General features: G+C 47.3%; 3 protein-coding genes and 1 non-coding gene across 9 annotated transcripts; 2 read left to right on the top strand and 2 right to left on the bottom strand.

Annotated features, from left to right (window-relative positions):
• Nucleotides 1-81: 81 nt before the first annotated feature.
• Nucleotides 82-10517, bottom strand: LOC117143040 (actin-binding LIM protein 3). 6 transcript variants are annotated; one of them, XM_033307481.1, is made up of 11 exons: nucleotides 10038-10517; nucleotides 4272-4582; nucleotides 3539-4210; nucleotides 3148-3204; nucleotides 2448-3001; nucleotides 2210-2383; nucleotides 1951-2090; nucleotides 1190-1296; nucleotides 949-1015; nucleotides 644-885; nucleotides 82-571 (listed from the first exon to the last, which is right to left on the bottom strand). In XM_033307481.1, exons 1-11 carry the CDS (start codon nucleotides 10039-10041, stop codon nucleotides 458-460), a joined length of 2442 nt encoding a protein of 813 aa, XP_033163372.1. In that variant the 5' UTR covers nucleotides 10042-10517; the 3' UTR covers nucleotides 82-457. The 6 variants fall into 6 exon arrangements, with proteins under 6 accessions (XP_033163372.1, XP_033163369.1, XP_033163368.1 ...); XM_033307478.1 differs by lacking the exons at nucleotides 1190-1296; nucleotides 10038-10517 and adding exons at nucleotides 1773-1858; nucleotides 4745-4862; XM_033307477.1 differs by lacking the exon at nucleotides 10038-10517 and adding an exon at nucleotides 4745-4862.
• Nucleotides 10518-10920: 403 nt separating this feature from the next.
• On the bottom strand, nucleotides 10921-16087 carry LOC117143644 (ubiquitin thioesterase trabid). Its single transcript, XM_033308422.1, has 9 exons — nucleotides 15538-16087; nucleotides 14429-14589; nucleotides 13781-14369; nucleotides 13513-13720; nucleotides 12730-13456; nucleotides 12421-12665; nucleotides 12153-12364; nucleotides 11938-12086; nucleotides 10921-11872 (listed from the first exon to the last, which is right to left on the bottom strand). The coding sequence occupies exons 2-9, from the start codon at nucleotides 14554-14556 to the stop codon at nucleotides 11794-11796; spliced, it is 2337 nt and encodes a 778-aa protein (XP_033164313.1). The 5' UTR covers nucleotides 14557-14589; nucleotides 15538-16087; the 3' UTR covers nucleotides 10921-11793.
• A 106-nt stretch (nucleotides 16088-16193) lies between these two features.
• Nucleotides 16194-19524, top strand: LOC117143643 (protein dalmatian). The gene is made up of 3 exons (XM_033308421.1): nucleotides 16194-16758; nucleotides 16818-18646; nucleotides 18929-19524. The coding sequence occupies exons 1-3, from the start codon at nucleotides 16266-16268 to the stop codon at nucleotides 19187-19189; spliced, it is 2583 nt and encodes an 860-aa protein (XP_033164312.1). The 5' UTR covers nucleotides 16194-16265; the 3' UTR covers nucleotides 19190-19524.
• Nucleotides 18672-18830, top strand: LOC117146145. Its single transcript, XR_004459764.1, has one exon.
• Nucleotides 19525-19615: the final 91 nt, after the last annotated feature.

Genomic DNA, 19615 nt, shown 5'->3' with positions numbered 1-19615 from the left:
AGAGTCCAGTTTATGTTTGCGTTTAAATTTCCATAGCACTGCGTATAAAAAGCCTTCATGCAATGTTTAACTAATTTCATATATCATCTGTCTGTATACACTTCGTTTTTTATTGGGATTTTCTGTTCCATTCATATAGTTGTTCTCAGTTACAATTTTGCGTTAGCGCAACTAATTCTTAAAAAAATAAACAGGAGCGGCCGGCTAGTTGCTCCGCACTGTAAATGTAACTATGTTTTTAAATTTAGTTTAGTTGGTTTCACTTGCATCAACTATTTAAAGCGTGTTTCAAAACTGGCTGTGAAATTAGCATAGTTTCCCGTTTCGTTTTCATTTTATATATTGATTCTCATCTCATCGGCTGTTAAGGTAAATTGAATTCTTTTGGTTTCGTCGCAAACAGCCTCCTCCTCCACTTGGGTTGCTATCCACGCATACTGCGCCTTCCACTTGCCTCCTAGAAGAGCTTCACCCGCCGCTTCAGCTCGTTGCGTCGCCACTGGGGTAGCCGATAGAACTCCGACCTGGCGCACTGCAAGATGTGCTCGAACTCGATGTCCGACAGATGGCGCTGTGGTGATATGGTGATAGGGAGCGTAATTAGCGTTCTGATAAGATAAGTTAAGATGGCTTCATAACTTACCTCTAGGTTACAGCGATCCACGTCCGAGGGCAGACGGTAGTTTGTGATTAGCAGTAGGTGATAGGGATAGATCTTGGCCGGCTCGTGCACCAGCATCGAATGGGACATGTTGGGCAGACTGCGCCGGATGAGTCCGGCCTGCGGATAGTGGTAGGAGAGTGCTCCTGAGTAAGTGCTCGAGGCGGGCAGGTCGCCGCCCATCAGAGCTCGCCTATCGCCCTCGGTGATCGAGTCCACAGATGCTGTCAGAGGAGAATCATGTTATTCTTTCGCCGAGCCGGGTTTTCAAAATATATTTCACTCACCCTCCGATTTGCCGCAGCTCAAATCTGTGCTGTGGGTCTTGTCGCCCAGTCCTCCATAGGAGAAGTCCTGTTTTCGAAAAGGGTATGCGATTAGTTTTCTGTTTCGATCAAATTGAGGAACACATGCAACAATAATAAACCAAAAACCAGTGCAAAGTTACAGGTGATACCAACGGGCATCCAAACACAAGACGGGGACTCAAAGGACTCTACGGCATAGCAACAACGAAAGCGGTCTTACAGTGGCACCATGCATCGTGGCCGCAGCGGATGTGGTGGAGCTGAATGTGTGGGAGCGTGGTGCAAGCCCGTATCCTGGCTTGGGCACATGGCGCAGCGCACTCACCACTGAGCAGATGTGGATGTAGATGTACATGTTGATGGTGTGATCAAGTGATGTTGATGTTCATGATGCAAATGTTCGAGTTTCAGTTGGTCAAGTGTGGATGGGTGTTAGTTTTTTGAGTTATTTGTTGGTGTCAGGGCAACAATAGCAAACACATAGATGTTAGGAGTGGCGCAGGATGGGTGGAAGGGTGGATGGGGGATTAAGACACGCAATGAAGCAGCAGACCAACCAGTTGAGACATATGCGAAACAGTTGTTAGTTCATCCAGGTGAGCAAACCAGTGGCGGCGGCATTGGAAAGTGAGAGAAACAAGAAACAAATACCGTCGTAACTATTTTGGGATTACATATAGGCGGATAGGTTCGAGTGGTAGTGGGTAAGCTAGAAGCTACATAACCGACAGCCCGGCACCAAGGATATAATCTGATCTGATCGGATATGATCTAAGCCGATCTGAGCAACAGGCAGCACTTACGGAGCTGAAGCCATTGCGTATATAGGGCAGAGTCGTCGTTTTGAATCCGTATCCGGGCTTGGGCGGCGATCGGTAGGAATGTATGGCTATAAACGTAAGTGGGCTAATATATAATATCGGTATCGAATCGCTGTTCGCCTGAAAATCGAAACTAGGTCTATGCTCTCTAGAGGATTACCATTGTAGCTGGGCGCGTTTCCCAGCGATTTGCCAAGCGAGCCCCGGTAGCTGGTGGAGCGATCGAACATCTCGTCCTCGTAGAAGGGCTTCTGGTGGTCCAGATTGCGCGAGGGCGAGGCTCCAATGGGCGATTCGTATCTGTATAATCAAGATGTCATAGGATTAGGATTAATACTAGATTTCTTTAAGTGCAAAATACACTGATCACGAACTAGAAGATACATTTTCCAATTTTCTTATAACGATCAATATCCTACCTCAATTTGTAGACTGGCTCCTTGGAAGCGGAGGGCGTCCTGGATGCGTTGCGCGGATCCAAATTGTTCTGCTTCCACTTCCTGTACTTGGCGTGCTCCTTGAGGTCCTTGGCAATCGCCGATCCGATGCCCGAGTTCAGCTTTTCCAGCTGTTCGGCTTCGCGTTGAAGGCGTCTGTATTTTTGGGAAGAGATTTAATAGGATCGGAGCATGATGTACATGAGATTCCAATACTCACTGCTGTTCCTCGCCATTCTTGACCTTGCCATTCGGCTTGCCATTCTCCACATTCTCGTCCTCATCATCGGAAGCGGGCACTCCCTTGTAGGTATCACTGTACCGCCGCCTGCGCTCCGGATCCGTGTAGGGATACGGCGGAGCGGGGAAGTCATCCCGCTCGATCTTGGGCTGCTCACCTGGCGGCGGCTTCTTGGCGGCCGGATAGTGAGACAGTTCAATCGGCTCCTCGTTGTTCATGCCAGGACTCTTGGGACGCGGCGTCTCCGAGCGGATGGCGTCCACCAGCACCTTCATGGCGCTGCGTGTCCGCGAGTGGGGACGCGACGGCGGACGGCTGCCGGCCACGGATCCCGCATTGCTGGCGGTGGTCGCGTATGAGGAGGGCCGGTGGAAGTGCGGCGACAGCGGCGTCTTGTCATACGGATCGATCGGCTTGCGCAGATAGTGCGGCGCATCCGTCAGATAGCTGTAGGTGTAGATGCGCGAGATGTCCTCGGCATTGGGTCGCCCGTACTCGCGGAGTATCAGACCCGGACTCACCGTTCGGTAGTGCTGCAAATTAAGTGGGATTAGTCCTGGGCTCTCATTTCAAGGCTTAAATACATGCAGTGCCGTGTGTTTTTCTTTTGGGTTTTAGTATTTTCAAAAACGATGGCAGAAAATGAGGGGAAATCATAAAGTAAAATCATAAAACAAACCTTGCGGCTAGAGGAATAAAGTGAACCATTAAAGCTCGGAGTTCTGGAGCGGATGTACTGAAAACGAACGAAAAAATAAAAACGCAAGCTCAAAACAACTAAAATGCAAGTAACTGAAATTATAAAATCATAAGTGCTGTGTTTAGGTGCAAAAGGGGGTGGTAAATTGAGATGGGTGATATTTCGGGGTGCCTATATAAATATAGTATATAAGGGAGTTCTAAAATATCACCCATTCCAGCATGAAATTTGCTTTAAAATGCGTGTGCCTTTCGTGAATTTTGCAGCATTCAAATTAGTTGCAAGCTCAGCAACTCGAGATTGTTGTGTTGGAGTCTCGAGGATTATATCTCAGTAGCAGCGGCTATCATCTGGAGATCCGACTACCTACCATCTCGCTAAGGGCACTGGAGCTCATCCGGTCGCATTCGGTGTCTGTGAAGTTGCCATTGGAGGCACCTCCGACCACCGAGGTAGTGCCTCCGCCGCCGTTCAAGATTATGCCGGACTCGGAGGGACCCGGACCGCATCGCGGATGCCAGATGGCACTGCCCTGCAGGTACATCTCCTCGCCGTCGCCGAAGGGATCGCCGCACTTTGTGCAGCGGGCACAGGTCGGATGGAAGTGGTGGTTGTCGCCCGCCTGGAGCACCTTGCCGCTGATGAAGCGGCTGCAGTAGGCGCACTTCACCCCGAATCCCTTCTGGTAGCACTTCTCGCAGTAGGGCACCGCGTCCTTGCCCATGTACTCCCCATTGAGCACCGCCTGGCAGGCCTTGCACCGGAAACAGGAGACATGCCACTGCCGGTCCAGCGCCACCAGTGCCTGGCCCTCCTTCAGCAGCTCCCCACAGCCGGCACAGTCATTGGGATCGTAGTCCTCCTTGAGGTGCGCCTTGTGGGAGATCACCCCGCCGTGCTGCTGGTGGGCAGTGGCCCTCGTTGGACTCTCCGCCGGAGGAGCTGGCGAGGAGACGCCTCCAGCCGTCGCCTGGCGACTGGGCGACACTGGAGCACCCGTGACGCACTGCTCGCAAAGCACCTCCTTTCCGGTGTTGGTCACCTGTGTGGAGGCATATGTGATTAGTTACTTATCACTCGATCTGTGGAGGGCTTCAGCTCACCTTACTGCCCGACTTGAAGGGCTGCTGGCACTTGGAGCAGGTGAAGCACTTCTGGTGATAGGTCTTGCCCATGGTGCTGACCACCTCGCCCTCCACGTACTGCTGGCAATTCGCGCACTTGGTGCCGTACAGCCGCTGGTAGTCCGGTATGCAGTAGTAGGCGTTGTCCTTTGTGAAGAATCCGCCGGTGGCCAGGGACTTCTTGCACTGGCAGCACTGGAAGCAGGCCTTGTGGAAGTGGTTGTCCGCCACGCGGAGCACCTCGCCGGAGCACTTTTTCGTGCATTTCGCACAGTAGATTTTTTGTTTACCTGTTTGCGGGGAGAGGGGCGAAAATGAAGGGAGATCTACGGTTAGCAGAGCCTGGCATTCAATTCATTCAATCAGTACTATCGCCACATTACGTATACGCAGTGTTGCGCTGATGTCATATGCATGTGATGCGATAATGCCCCAACCTTGCCCCGTTTTACCGAGCTCAGTTCGAAGCTCCGTTCCCAATGTGCTAGGGTATACCGTTCTGGTCTTGTCTGCTTGTGGATGTTTCGGAATGGATATATATATTAATATATACATCGCTACTTGTCGTATATCGTATGTTGCGAGATTCGTTGTATTGTATGTGTGTGTGTTGTTTCCCTCACACTTGTGTGCCTATGTAAGCACTTGTATTGACAGTCTCAACCAGGCCAACTCTTCTACACACCCCGACCTGGCCGTAAGTCGTTCGTAGCCGTCGTCTCAGTCGTGACTCATGGGCCTGGCAAGCCATTAATCTTATCATTGATAAGGCCAAGGGCAGATATTTTCCTTATACATAGACAACACTCACACACACACACACTGCTCGTTAATGTACACACAAGTGTGGAACAGGTTAAATAGATCGGTGACTGGGGGCACCCAGTTTTGCATATGTCCATCGGCGTAGCATGCACATATGTATGTACATAGTGTGGGAAATATGCCAGCCAGTTGGAAAACAAACTGCAAGGTAGAAGATAACAAGAAGATAACTGCATTCATAAGGAATTACTTGGAATGCGAAAGGCGCGCCAAAACTGCAACCCTTTGAGAATCACTCAAAGTAAAGCGACTTCTGGGAAGCGTCTGCCGTATGGAAACTTTAGATACGGTAGCTTTAGCACCTGTTGAATCAATAAGCTGACCAGACACAGATATTTGCTATCTGATCATTTGTATCTGGTTCATATATGTACATATATCCCATATACCATGAGTTAGCTCGCCAGCACATAGTGTTCCTTAATGGAAGATCAGTCGTGAAGGGAACTTGGAGCTGGGAACTCGGCACCATGACGGCTGAACGCATCGAAACTAATTGTTGGCCATGACTGATGCGCTGATCTGTTCTGGCGGCTTTCTTGTCCGCCGGAGGCAGTCGGCGGCAGAAGTCTGCGGTTGATTAAATAGACAGCGGAACATCCCAGCTAAAAGCAGCCGCTTGCAGTGCATAACAAGAGTATAGATACATATGCATACATATGCATATATGGATAAATATGTATATATGTACATATGTATGTATATAAGAGCGACCGCATTGTATCGCGCTGTCTGAACATTTTCCACCATCTCACTGCTGTTTTTTCAGACCTTTTGGATTTTTTTGTTTTCCCCCATTTAGTAGTCGGCAGTTGTTGCTTTTTCATATTTGGGTTGCTTCCAAAATAGAAATTATTGATAAGCCCGTAGCTCAGGTTCATGAGTGCCGTTATAGCTTGTTCTACACTAGTGACGTATGACTGTGCTCTAACGGTATCAGCCATTATCTTGTATTTAATTGTTTATAGCATTCTCTTAATGTTTCTTATATAGGGAGAGCTAATTGTGTGACTAAAATAAGAAGTAGCTTTCTAGACTCAGCAAAAAATGTATAAGCTTCAATTGGATGTACATAGATTCAAATGTGCTAAGTGATAAGAAGAAAACTAAGAATTATATAGAATTTAGAGAGGGCAACTTTCTAGCTGTTCTTTCCACTGTTTATTTTGAATTTAAAACCAATACTATTACCTGATATACACGATCAATCGACCAAGTTACCAACACAACGCAATTTGGCGAGATTAGTACATACACAAATTCAAGAATGAATATTTATTTGTGCGGTGACGCCACCGAAATTTTTCACAGTCGGCGGACCAGTTGGAATGACAGACGACCTGATAATACAAACTCAGATACAGATACACCGGCTCAGATACAGATACAGACAGATACGGATACATGTGTATATTGTTCGCCAGAGAGCGGGCTTTCGTCACCAACTTGGACTTCCGTCACACAATTTGTTTAAAGTTCGTGTACGTGTTCTGCCCGATTTAATTAATTTCATTATGTTTCGCTGACTCTCTGCCTTGTTTATTATGCAATCACACACATTTTGTTCCACAATTTGCATATTGATTTTGGCGTTTTGTTTATTGGCTTTTCAGCGCTACACCCCCCTCCCCCCCTTTCATTAGCGATCCCCCGCTAATTGGCAAACACAACCAGCGAAAATTACATTTTCATGCAACAGAGAGCCGGCAAAACGGCGACTTTGCCTCATCCAAGTTAGTACAATAAAAGTTTGAGCGCACATTTTCAGTGTTGTTTTATTGTAATTGCGCAGAGCGATTTTAGTGACGATGATGTCATCGCCATCGTCGGCAATGTGGAGCTGTGGAGTTGTGCGATTGGCACTGCCAGTATTTGCCACAACTGTGGACCGCAAACAAACTGGTTGCTTGGGCTGCTCGAATTTGAAATATGTACAAACAAACAATACGAAAATTCGGCACGAAAACATATACATACGGAGTACAATAAAAAAAACCCGTCCGGCTGCCAGGGGGCAAGTCCAAGGTTACAGTCGCACTCTCCGACCAGTCCCATCGATTCGATGTGGAGGGGTCAAGCTGCAGGGCAGCGAAAATATTTTAATTAATTTCAGCCGCGCCCAAAATGCCACAACGACCCTAACCTTAAACGAACAAATCGAAACTAAACCCTAAAGCATTAAAGAGGGTCATAACCCGCACGCAGAAAAACGATTCAAAATTCGTTATATTTTCAATATATTAGGAGATCTCTTCGAGATTCCAACAAGCGGATATCATGCCAGCTTAAATAAAATATTTATATTACTATAACAATTTGGCATTGAAATTAAATAAACGAGAAAATGTGTATTAACGTTAATTATCTAAAAATTGTGTGAATTTCAAAACTTTTCCTCTATTCACATTATTTCCCGTGCACGGAAAATGGCAAATTAAAGCCAGAGGCAGGAGAAGCGACCTTCGTCACTAGCACGACATGCACTCAAGAGCGCGCGGTGCCAATTCAGGCGGAGCAAGTGCGTCAAATCCTTGACTGACTGCGGGCAGGATAATGTCGAGGACAATGCAGGTCAAGGCGACGGGCGGAAGCAGGTGAAAAGCCACTCCAGCTGCTGGCTGGCAGACAATAAATAAGCCCGAAAGCAAACATCGCTCTCTTGTGCATTCCACGCCCACGACAGCGATTCACCCACGAATGGTTCTGTTTGTACGCACAAACATTTCTAGTTTTGGAAGAGCAGCAACATAATATACACAAATGATTATTTGGCAAGGCGAAGCAACAGCAGCGGCCACATAAATAGGAAGCTAACTTTTGTACGCACATAAATAGGTGGTTCAGTTCAGATGTAAACACTGAAGGAAGCTGGAAAGTTTAGATTTGTTTGGCAAATAAATATATAATATCCTCCTTTTTTCATCTTCGGTTGGTTTTTCTTGACCGCTGCTATACACAAATACGCGTTGGTTTCTTTCACGAATTACTCATCCAATTCAAAATGCTTCGCAAGTGTTTTTTTTATGCTGTGCTACCTGACGCACATGTATTTATAAAAAAATTTAGAGTTTTCGGTGCGCTTCGGTCGATTTGAAAGTGCTTCCTGTATGCTTATTAGACGAAAAGTGAAAAGAGCACCCCACACAAGTGCAGCTGATGACGCTGCAGCTACGAAAATAGCATTCAATTAGACAAGTGAAGGGATTATAGGGGGCGGAAAGTGGGAAAATAAGGAAAATGAGTGGGGGATTGGGGCACGACACAAGAGGAGATGCCACTTTCTATGCAAGTGCTCTGACCTATATAACCCCGCCTGGGAAACGCCAACGAAACACCACGAAATGCACGGCGGAGACGAACAAATCAACGGCGAAATAAATGAGAAAAATTCCACTAAATGAATGAGGGGGGAGATGGTGGGTGGCTGGAGATCGGGGACTGGGGACTGGGGTCTGGGGAATGGGGCTCGTTCGCCCCTTTCGCTTTCATTTGAGCACGGGCACAGCGGCAGCGCAGTCAAACGAAAAAGGAAACCCAGTGGAAGTCAATGCTCTTGTCATGAGTTCATGTCGAGCAGTTGCTGCCGCCTTTGCCGGAGACGGAGATTCGGATGGCTATTGTTAAGCCTTTTGCGGCGGGCGACTCGACGTTATGGGGTACACATCGACGACCACTTCCACATCCACATCCACATCCCCATCCTCGCCAAGTCCAAGTCAATTAGGCATTTTAGGCACGCATGCAACTACTTGTAGACGGGATGAATGATGCACTCGGAGAAATGGCCAATATCCATTCCACTATTACAAACCTATCCCACCAAAAAGGAATGTGTGTTATAGGGATTATCAATTCCACGCTTAGCTGTTTTCCATATATGTAGCTAAATGATAGATTTGTATATGTAATCACAACTATTTACATTTTTTTAGTTCTCAAAATAACCAAACATTTGAGTTAGCCATCAAGTGATTTTTCCAATTTAAAGATCACTTCCTAATGCCTCAAAAAATGTGCAATAACGATGAATGGATAAGATTCAAATTGGGAAAGCTGTAACCATTCTTCATTCCCACACACTGAAAACAAGCCCCCTTTTTAGGGCAGTGCATGCATATGAACTCAATTAGGGCCAGTAGCGGAGTAGCCGGGTAATTAATCATTGACAACACAAGTACACGTCTCGAATAGCGGTATACGAAAGCCCTTTGCAGCGGGACAACTCGAGAATGGAAGGCGGAAAATGTAGGAATCCGACGCCAAAAGGCAGGCCCATTCCCATTCCCATTCACATGCACATCGAACGGTTTCGGTTTGGCAGGCTTACAGGTTTAGGTTTGCGAGTTATTCGAGAGCGGCTCTCACGGCGGGACGCCCTAACGGTATCGTGTGTAATTGCAGTTGCACAAGCACTTTGAGGTTTATTCGGTCAGGTTTTCTTCAGCTCCCTCCACCGACGACATCACCCCAATTCAGGCCGAAAAGTGTTATGAAGTTAAAAAGTAAAGAAGCGAACACGAAACTTGTTCTTACAACAACACTGACGTCATCCCAGCTGAGAAATTAAAATAGGGAGTGGACGTGGACTACAATCATATGCGAGTGGGGCAGTGTTGGTGAGAGCGATCCGACTCTCAGCTGGCCAGTATTGATTGATGATGACCCACCGGCAGTGTTTGAGCAAGGAACGGGAAAGGGGAAGGGAAAGAAGGAACGTGCGAGAGACCACCTGAGCTACTATCCCTCTCCCCTCTCGCCATGTGAACCACTCCTACGATGCGATAAGGCCGATAATGCCATAATGCTGGTATCGCACCACCCATCACCCCCTTTCGATAACTTTGCGCAGACACACACACGCACACACACACACCTTAATCAAAGAGAGACAGTATCTGTGTTTGTCGGCAGATAACTTACCCATGGCGAGATACTATATACTGCTCTGCTCTTCGCTTTTTCGCCTGCAAAACGGGGGAGGGAATCACGCACACTAGAACAGAGAGACACACACGGGGAAAGCACAAATACTCGCGCACAGGTCACCACTACTTCCTCTTCACTTCACTAACAAAATTTTTCTTCTGCTAAGATTTTTTCTATTTGTATCTTTCGCCGTATGCATTCGCAATCTGCGTAGCACGATTGTTAGACTGCGAACGTGTGTGAGTCTGGATAGGAGTGTGGTTAATAATGGGTTCGCAGCTCGAATGAAGAAAATGCGATTTGCTTTTGGTGTAGTCTCGCACTTTCAATTTGCCGACAAAGATCACAGCGGAAAATGGTGGCCTTTTTGAAATGCCTGAAAGTCTGATTCTCAAATCGGAGCTGCGACCAGCAAAAAAACACCGCACCGCACCAGCAACGAAACCGACGGCAGCAAAAAGACGACTAAGTATCTGAGAGATACGGCTCGGACGGCAAAAACATCGTGCTCCGAATAATACACTAAAATTAACCCAAAAGATACGTTTCGTATTGAAGTAACGGAAGGGTGGTAAACTTGGCTACAATTGGAAAGGTGGGGAGCTCGGCTGTGGAAGAGCATGGATTAGTGATGACACCGTTCGTGCCACTGTACCGTTACTATAAATTGCTGCTATAAATTTTATAATCTATAAAAATAAAAGGTAATTAAACAAATGATTCTGCCTATAATATATTTTGTACTTATTCTTAATATCTACTAGTGAAGTTAGTTTGGGTAATAAAGTAGGGAAGCTCATACTTTACTAAAATAAATTAAACTATAGTCTTTTCGTTTCCGTTTAAATCTTTACTTAAAACTTTTATTTAAATAAGTGATTTCTTTTTTATGCGTTTTGCGTGTACATTTGCACAATAAGCTTTCTTAGAAGGTAATAATAATAATAATAATTGTAATAACATTACTAACAAAAATAATAATGAGATAAAATTCCATTTATAATACAATTAGAATAAAATTCATTATGTTATTGGCCCTTTGTTCAACTGTCTAGAACCATAGGATTTCTATATATGTTATATAATTATATATATTATATTTATAGGCATGAATGTATAATGATTCATAATAATTCCAAAAAGTGTTTTAAAAACTATCAATAAACATTTCAATGACGCTTTCATTTTTACCCGCTTCATTCATAATTATGTTGTGTGTTCGCCACCCATTTAAAATTTAATAGTACATTGAGATTTGCAATATTTTAAGTCCAGAGCTTGCGTACATAGGTGTACAAATTCCACCGCTTAAATCCGCATCTGCCTTTCGTACACGTAATCATTTAATGGATTGTTTCACATGTGAGTGTAATTAAACCTACCAGTGTATAGCTTCAATTTCGTTTACTATGTGGTCTATATTGCCTCGACGACGCAGTGTGAATAAATTTGACTAAAATCAACGAACGTTGACTTGGGAACGGATATGATATACATACGTCGATCAATCTATTTTCGTACTCTGCTGCTTAACCTTTAGTTTGCTTTCAATTTAGTTACAACTACAACTTTCAACTGCTTGCATATATGCATATGTATTCTCTATAGTTTCCTTTAGCTAGCTGCGAGTGCACTTGTTATTCCTGTCTCAAAAATCTGCTAACGATCGCCAAAGTACAAAATAAGGATATTGAATTCAATGCACAGCTTCCTTATCGGAAGCTGGGTGACGGATGTGCCGCATCCTTCTCTACTCCTCATCCGAGTCGCCATCACTGGAGTAATGTGTGATTTGGGGGCGACGAATGAAAGGCGCCGTTATCACTTGTCTGAAAGGAAGTTCACAGGGTTAATTAGCATGTCTATGTCCGGCAGGAGGGCAAGTCATATTTACGCAATGCGGCGGTAGTGATTCAGCCACTCTTCCAGCATCTGGGCGACCAGCAACGGACGCTTGCTTAGCTTTTGTTGCGCCACCAGCAGGCCTCCATCAGTTACGCACACGTCCAGCCATTGACGCATCATCGACTCCTCGTTGCCAACCTGCAAGCAAGGCACGGAAATGTCTAAGCTCACAATGTTCCACGGGATATTCGAATAAGGTCTCACCTCCGACTGGGTAAGGAAATGTATGGGCAAAAGTTTCAGCTCGCAGTCCATTAGCGGGAGGTAGGTTACGTCCTCCACATCGTCACGCCGCCCATCGATGCGAGTGAATGGCTCCATCGGCACCAGGGCGCTGAAATGGCCACGTGTGTAGCCCAGTGCTATCGGTGACTTGGTGCAAAAGTTTTGATCCCAGAACAAAGGCAAGTAGACACCTACGAACAAGGCAATCAAATTAATGCAATACAGCGAAGTAAAAATTAATAGCTACCTTCGAAACGCGCGTATCCAATGTCCTCGCCCCGAAAACTCTTGACGTACTTCACGCCGTACACGATAATCGGGCGTCGAAGGATGTGCGCCAGCGCAAAGATGTGCAGTTGCTCCAGGGACGAGCCGGGTTGGCCGGCCAATGACAGTAGTGTACTCCAGTCCTCCTCGAACTGAGAGTCCTCCAGCGTAAAGTGGAGCATCGAAGCCTGCAGCATCTCGTACTCTTTCCAGCGAGTAAAGAACCTGCAATAGAGTATCAAGACTTTTAATAAGCTGACGGTTGTTAAAACAAATTCGTTCAACTTACACATGGCCGCATTGGTGCAGTGTGTCGGCGAGTGCCCGCCTAAGGATATTGTCACGATCGAAGACGCCCCAGGTGGCCTGCATGGCCGAGTCCAGCAGGCAGTCGCCAGCACTGCGGTTCCACAGGACGAACATCCGGGAGCTCAGGCGAGCAGTGATCTCCAGCGACCAGTTCAAGGCCGGCGGCGGCGTCTCCAGCTGTTTCTGCGCGTCGCGGTCGAGCAGCTCATCGTAGAGCTGCTCCTGTATGGGGATCGGCAGCTCCTCAATCTCGGCGGGGAGGGCGAAGGTGGCGTGCTTTTGCACATAGTGGCAGGGGAGACCGGACTTGCGCAAGCGAAGGGTATTGGCAAAGTGGCGCCGGATATCGGCCGCCAAGTCGGGGGCCACGTAGGACGGCACACGCTTGATGCCCGGCCCCGAACCGGAGATCTGGGCCAGCAGCATTGGTAACATCTCTTCGCGATGAAAACGAATGGCCAGGTGGATCAGGGTGTGGCCCACGTCGAAGGCCGAGTTGCGGTTGAGGGCGGCAATCTCGGTGCTGGTCAATGAACGCGCTGGATTGCCACCGCAGGAGAGGTACGCCTCCACAGCGCTGTAGTTGTTCTCCACGACGCCCAGGCAGGCGTTCAGCCACTGCCAGTCCACCTGGCGTCGGATTTGACGCTGGCGGCGCTCCTGTCGCTCCTGCAGCGTATCACAGTTGTTGATGGTTTCCGAAGAACCTGGCAAGTGAATATCAATTAGTCATACGCAGAGAAATCACATTAAAAACTCATACCCAGTTGGTAAATGTGCTTCTTATTGAACGAGTTATTGACGCTGACGGTATCCACGTTTGGCTGCTGCAGTTGTTGCTGATTCTCCTCCTCGCTGTTTAGGCTGGATGAGGCGTGCAAGTCGTTCTGCGACCCACTAATCTCCCGCTCCCTCGTCTTGCCGCACATGGAGCACTTGATGCTCCTCGGCCAGTTTTCGTAAGTGCACGACTAAGGAAAATGCAAACTTTAAGTACATCTGAGCGAATTTGTTGGGATATGAAAACCTACGTTACACGCCCACTTTGACACATAGCACTGCTTCTGCTGCTGCGGCGGGACGGCGGCGGAGGATGAGGATTCCCGCTGTTGCTGCGGCTGCAGCTGGAGCTGCATCTGCTGCTGTAGGACAGGCTGCCGGTGCTGGGACTGCGACTGGTTGTTGGACGCATTGGCTAGATTGTTCAGATGCGTCGCATCGTCTATGCCAGGACTAAGGCTTAAACGATGGGAGGCCGTGGCGCCGATGAGCTGACCCGGCTTATTGGCCAGGTTCTCCTCCGAGCCGCTGATGCGAAGGGCTTGCAGCGCCTCGCCTGCACGATCCCCGTCCGCCTCGTTATCCATGTCCTTTTTGCCACGCTCTATCGCCTCGCCGCCGCGCTTCGTGCAGCACTGAACGCAGCGCAGGCTCCGCGGCCAATTGAGATAGGTGCACACCTTGCAGGGCCACTTTTCGCTGTCCGCCACGTTGCTCTGCCGTGCCTGGCTCTGCGGCTGGAGCGAGTAGCACGTGGACGAGGGTGTGGGCGACATAACGGCAACTTCGACGGCAGCCGCCTCCTCCGCAACGGTGCAGCTCTCCTGGGCTGGGCTCAGACTGCAAGAAAGAGTATTCATTAGCAGAAGATTCGGTATAGATCGGCAGAGTTGTCTTACCGGAAGATGTCCTCGTTGAGCAGCGGCTTGGACGCCTGGCACATGGTGCACTTCAGCGAGGATGGGTAGTTCTCGTAGGTGCAAGTTTCACATTTCCATTTCTGCGCATCGTCTTTGGTATCGCACATTGTTTGTGCTCGGAGCCGGCCAATGCAGTTGCTCTGCCAACGAGAAAGGGATCATACGTTGTATATTTGATATATGATATACGATTGTCGCCAAGTGAGGGGATCCCATAAAATATTTGCTTGTGCTTTTGCTAGTCAAATCCACCTGTCTGCCTTTTTCACTTCAAAATGGTTTAATTTCTGAACACTTGTCAGCCGTAGACAATCATTTTAGTCGAAGTTGGTTGAAGATGCAAAGAGTTTGATCAATAATGTATAGCTATGTTGATTTTTGTCGGACAAGGAATGTAAGTTAATCAGATGTTGTCATCAAAAGATAAAGATTGTCTAAAAACTAATATTGGATTTATAAGTATGCAGGGAAATCTACAATTTGGAGGACATTTCAATTTACCTTGACTTATTTTGCAAAGTATAAAGACTATACGTATGACTCGTTGTGGGGGACAACTATATACCAATATATCTACTAAGCTACTATTCCTTGGATAAGCGAACCGAAAGGGTATCCCCATCGGCGGTGAGCGGCAAATCCACCACTTCCGACTCGTTAATAAGGTCAAACAACGGTTAGCGAGGCAGAAGCAGTGTCCTTGACCCTGAGACATAGTTCGCAGATACATCCACGGTTATGTACATCTGCCTTGGCTCCATTTCCATTTCCCCCCACTGGCGTCACAGTCAGCCTTCGGGTTCTCGTTCCCTGGGATTGGATTGAAATGGATTGGATAGGGTCTGGTATAGGTAGTAGTGGTGGTATAGGTGGTAGTGTTTCAACTGCTGGGTCGGTTGCATTTGTTTGTTGCCATTATAATTCGCCTGTGTATGTATGGCCTGTGTCGCGCGCGATGGACGTACGTATGTACGTACGCTGGTATGCCAGTTTTCGCGCTAGTTTCTTATTGGGATTCGCCCCGTGCCATCCCAACCATCGCACAACCGCCTCCACCCCCTCCCCACTTCGACGTCTTCCCACAGTACCTGGCGCAGAAAATCGCAAGGCCTTTTGCAGCAGTCCCAGAAAACGCGACTGCGACTGCGACCACGACAGCGATTGGATTCGATTCGAATCGAGTCGATTTAAATATATAACACAATCACAATAGGGCCCGCGAGTATAGCATTAGTATTATAGTGGCTATAAGGTGTAGTTGCTATAGTCGCCGTCGGCCACCCGCGCCCGCAGCAGCGACACTATGTCGTCGTCGATCCAATATTGCCAGTAATGAGCGCTGGCAGCAGGCAGGAAAATCACAATTACAAAACAAAGACGATGAGAAAACTTTCACTCGATTTTCAGTTTGGGGGTTTTCTTTCTTGCTTTCCTTCTCAATTTTCAGCTGTACTTGCTTGTGACGCGTGAAACGAAACTGCCCGTACACGTTCACGGCGACGAACACACGCACGGCGGATCGTAGTGCAAGGAATTTGGAATTTGGATTATTTGGAAACAGCTAATTATTTATTTTTTACATTATTGCGAGGCCAATCATCTGGTTCTCTGTCCGCCTATCGACAGCTATCGGTGCTACGTCCCTGGCACGCAGTGTTGGAAAGTGTCTCGGTTAGCTGGTTAGCCAAGCTTCACACCCACTGGCGTTCCCTGGTTTTCATGGCATGTCTTAGAGATCGCGAGATGGTCATACTAGTAAATAAAATGGCGGGAGCTGTACACGAATTTCATTTAGTAAACAAATTATATTTATAAAATGGTAAGAACACGGCCGGTGCCGTGTGTTCCGTCGCCAGATGTGAACACCGCAACGAGACGCAAGCCCGGGCGTCCCAAGAAACTATCCATCGGAGCTGATTTGATCACAACAATACGCAAACCCGGGCGTCCCAAGAAATTGTCCATCGGTGCTGATTTGACCACAACGATACGCAAACCCGGGCGTCCCAAGAAACTGTCCATCGAAGCTGATTTGACCACAACAATACGCAAACCCGGGCGTCCCAAGAAACTATCAATCACACCACAATCCTTGACAGCCCCAAACGTGCCAGAGTGTCGCATAAGAAAATGCGTGGTAAAAATAAGGCGCATTAAGGTAAAAAATGCTGTCGCATCCGAAGATTCTCGAAATGATGCGCCTGATGTGGATGCCAGCACTTTTGAGCCGGCTCGCAATTCGACGATGTACGTTCCTTTGAAGGTACAGAAATCAACGCAACCCCAAATTATCAAGGAGAATGTGGCAGGTAAGAGGTTCTCACCAGGCGGATGATGGACTTTTCTCGATGAGCACAACTACTTGCAGGTCCCGAAACATCACCAGTTCAGCAACGCATTAGGAGTACGAGCCCCAGTGGACCGGCAGCAGAGACTTCGCCCAAAAAGCCGCCTCGCTTCTTCCACAGAGATCAGCCTTTAACCAGGACACGGTCATCGGTGACCCGCAACGTTTTCGATTTTTTGTCGCAGTCGCAGATCGAAGATGACAGTAAGAGGGAGGATCCCGCGGCAGACATAATTCAGCGGTTGGTGAAGGATGGAAAGGCCTGCGTAATGGTGCGGTCAAGAAAAATCGGCAAAACGAGAGCCAAGAGAACAGCAAAGAAGGTCCGACCTGTGGGTAATCGAAGAAAGGTTTCGACAAAAGACATTGAGCCTGAGCCAGTCAAGGTCGTCCCCAAGTCCATAGAACCGCGCCTTCAAAAGCCATCACGCTCTTTATCGACCATTTTCGAACCCGAGGAAGATTTTAGCAACGATTCTGAGCACGGATACGTGCAGCCCATCGATGTGCCCGTTCAGATACATGTCGAACCGAGCACTTCTAAGCAAGCCCACGAAGGAGCCTACAGTAATTTAGCCCGATCCGTAATGCTTAACCAGACTCAGGCGCAAAATCCACTGCCATCTACAGACAGACGTCGAGAACTTATCAACATGGCGCGACAATTGGTTAGCACGCCGCTGAATCGCAGAGCTCCTCCGGTGACAGATGTTAGTGCCACCACCACTGCATTGTCGCCTATTGCCCACCAGTCTCCCAATGCAGTTAGGACGGCGGCAGGCAAATCCCCCTGGCGCGTTTCCGACGAATCACCATTGCCAAATACTTTCATGTTTGGTTTCAACACCTCTCAGATGCCATCGTACTCCAGTGATCATGTGCAGCGTCGGCATGTCTATGTGCCAGATGCACCGGTAGAGCAAGCTGATAACATCCCACACGAGGAATCCATTTGTCCGCCTTTGCACGAGCAAAGTCATGACTCAAATGCGAACGACTCGAATGAGGAGAACCGTCCCCCTCCTACAATTAGCAAGTCGATGTCGATCAATGACCAGGAAAGCGAAGAGAATGTGGAGAACTTTGTGCACCTGCCGAATCCTCGGAGAACGCTGCAGAAACGAACGCCTTTCAAGGATATTAACATACTAGAAGTAGTGACTCTGCCGTCCTGGAAGAAGAACGTGACGACCAATGTTTCAAAAGAAGTCACTCCTACCAGAGTGGCACCACGTCCAATGGCGACGTCATCCCCAGCGCAACGCAGTCAAACGCGGTCGAATCTGTTTGGTTTCGACGATGATTTGGCATGCGAAGATATACTTACAAAGTCAACTACTCCCTCAAAAGGTATCGCTCCCACCAGTGTGTCCTTTAACCGAGAAGTTACTCCTGCTTTAGCTAATCGTAGTCAAACGCAAGTAAATACTTCCGAATGCAACGAAATATTGCCCTGTGAAAATATACCAAAAGAAAAGGAAACGAATACGGAAGCACGAACGTCACCTTCACGAAACCTCTTTGGATTCGATGAATTTATCACCGAAGAAGATTCACCGGCCAATTCCACGGGGCTGAGTCAAAATGTAAATCTGCATGATAAGCTCCATCGTCTTGCGGAGCTGCGACCCAGAGATGGGGAGCTTCCACAAGTATCATACACCTCTATTCGTTCGGATTGCCTGGGCGAATCTCATTCGAAGCAAACGGACATCAGATACATGTTGTGCTCCACTATGATTGCGCCGCCCCGACCGGCGAAGCGGAAAGCAGCTGCACCCACTGCTAGGGAATCGATGGGATTGTTTAGGGTTGACCAGGACGAGCCGGAGCAATCATTTGCCGATAAGGTAGGATTTATGTAATGGGTTCGGGTAAGCGTTGGGAAAGCGTCGACACTCTAAACAGCTAGTGTAGACACTGACCTCATAACGCTAGATTAACTTAAAACTGAGACGTTAACGTTTTAGTTGAGCAAACAGGGCCGCAAAGATTTAAGTCTATCTTTGATCGGTAGTAAGCCGCTCGCACAAATAAATTGTAGTCGTAAGTCTATAGTTATGGGCATACATTTGAAATCATTTATTTTGGCAAACAGCGCCTGATTGCTTTACAAATTCCACCTGTTCTAGAAACCCAGACGAACCTATGTGAAGGAGCGTCCGCAGCGTAAGCGAAAGAAGCGAGTGCAGATATTGTACATCGAAAGCGGAAGTGAGGACGAGGACGAGCAGGACTCGCACGACAAGAGCTTAGATTCTCCGGAGAAGAAGCGGCATCACGTTAAACGGCCACGCAGAGACATCGAGCATGAGGCTAAGTTGGAGCAGTTCATCACCAGTTTCAACAAGCAATGCGAGGAAGTGGAGAAGTTCCCAGTGATCGTTGAATAATCGCATTGCCTGTTTATTATTTATATTTTTTTTGTGTCGCTGATAAGGGGAAGTAATCGTTTTTAATTTAATGTGCTTTCGTTTTTATGAGTTATTTGTGGTACCTTATTGTTTTGTGTATAAATGTATGTAGGAAGATTGCGTTTCCTCGAATATTTATAAGGACAACAGTCTAAATGTGTCGCTGTAAAAACTAACAAACTTTATGCAATTCTAGGTTAAGCTATGCATGTATTTTTACTATCAAAAGCTTTGATTGTGTACAGCTTTGATGTTTCGGTATTATGGCCTATCATGAACTAAATTAAATAAATTAAAAACCTTAACAATTATAATTTGTTGTTTTTTTTCGAATTGAACTATTTGTTAGTCCAAGGGGAAATTAGTTTGGCACTCCCAATTCGCTCCAAATGAAATAGAAGTTCA

The sequence above is a fragment of the Drosophila mauritiana genome, chromosome 3R (assembly GCF_004382145.1).
Source record: "Drosophila mauritiana strain mau12 chromosome 3R, ASM438214v1, whole genome shotgun sequence".
Taxonomy (NCBI): domain Eukaryota; kingdom Metazoa; phylum Arthropoda; class Insecta; order Diptera; family Drosophilidae; genus Drosophila; species Drosophila mauritiana.
This window is presented reverse-complemented; position numbering and strand designations above follow the sequence as displayed.

Bases quoted from the DNA above. Each gene is read 5' to 3' on its own strand.
- LOC117143643 (XM_033308421.1), top strand. From the start codon at position 16,266: ATGGTAAGAACACGGCCGGTGCCGTGTGTTCCGTCGCCAGATGTGAAC. The intron at 16,759-16,817 runs GTAAGAGGTTCT...AACTACTTGCAG, and splicing joins TATCAAGGAGAATGTGGCAG to GTCCCGAAACATCACCAGTT. The intron at 18,647-18,928 runs GTAGGATTTATG...CACCTGTTCTAG, and splicing joins AGCAATCATTTGCCGATAAG to AAACCCAGACGAACCTATGT.
- LOC117143040 (XM_033307477.1), bottom strand. From the start codon at position 4,847: ATGTATATATTAATATATATATCCATTCCGAAACATCCACAAGCAGAC. The intron at 1,016-1,189 runs GTAAGACCGCTT...TTTCGAAAACAG, and splicing joins CCACGATGCATGGTGCCACT to GACTTCTCCTATGGAGGACT. The intron at 886-948 runs GTGAGTGAAATA...CTCCTCTGACAG, and splicing joins GAGCTGCGGCAAATCGGAGG to CATCTGTGGACTCGATCACC.
- LOC117143644 (XM_033308422.1), bottom strand. From the start codon at position 14,556: ATGTGCGATACCAAAGACGATGCGCAGAAATGGAAATGTGAAACTTGC. The intron at 13,457-13,512 runs GTATGAGTTTTT...TTCACTTGCCAG, and splicing joins GAAGCACATTTACCAACTGG to GTTCTTCGGAAACCATCAAC. The intron at 12,365-12,420 runs GTAGCTATTAAT...CCTTGTTCGTAG, and splicing joins TGGATACGCGCGTTTCGAAG to GTGTCTACTTGCCTTTGTTC.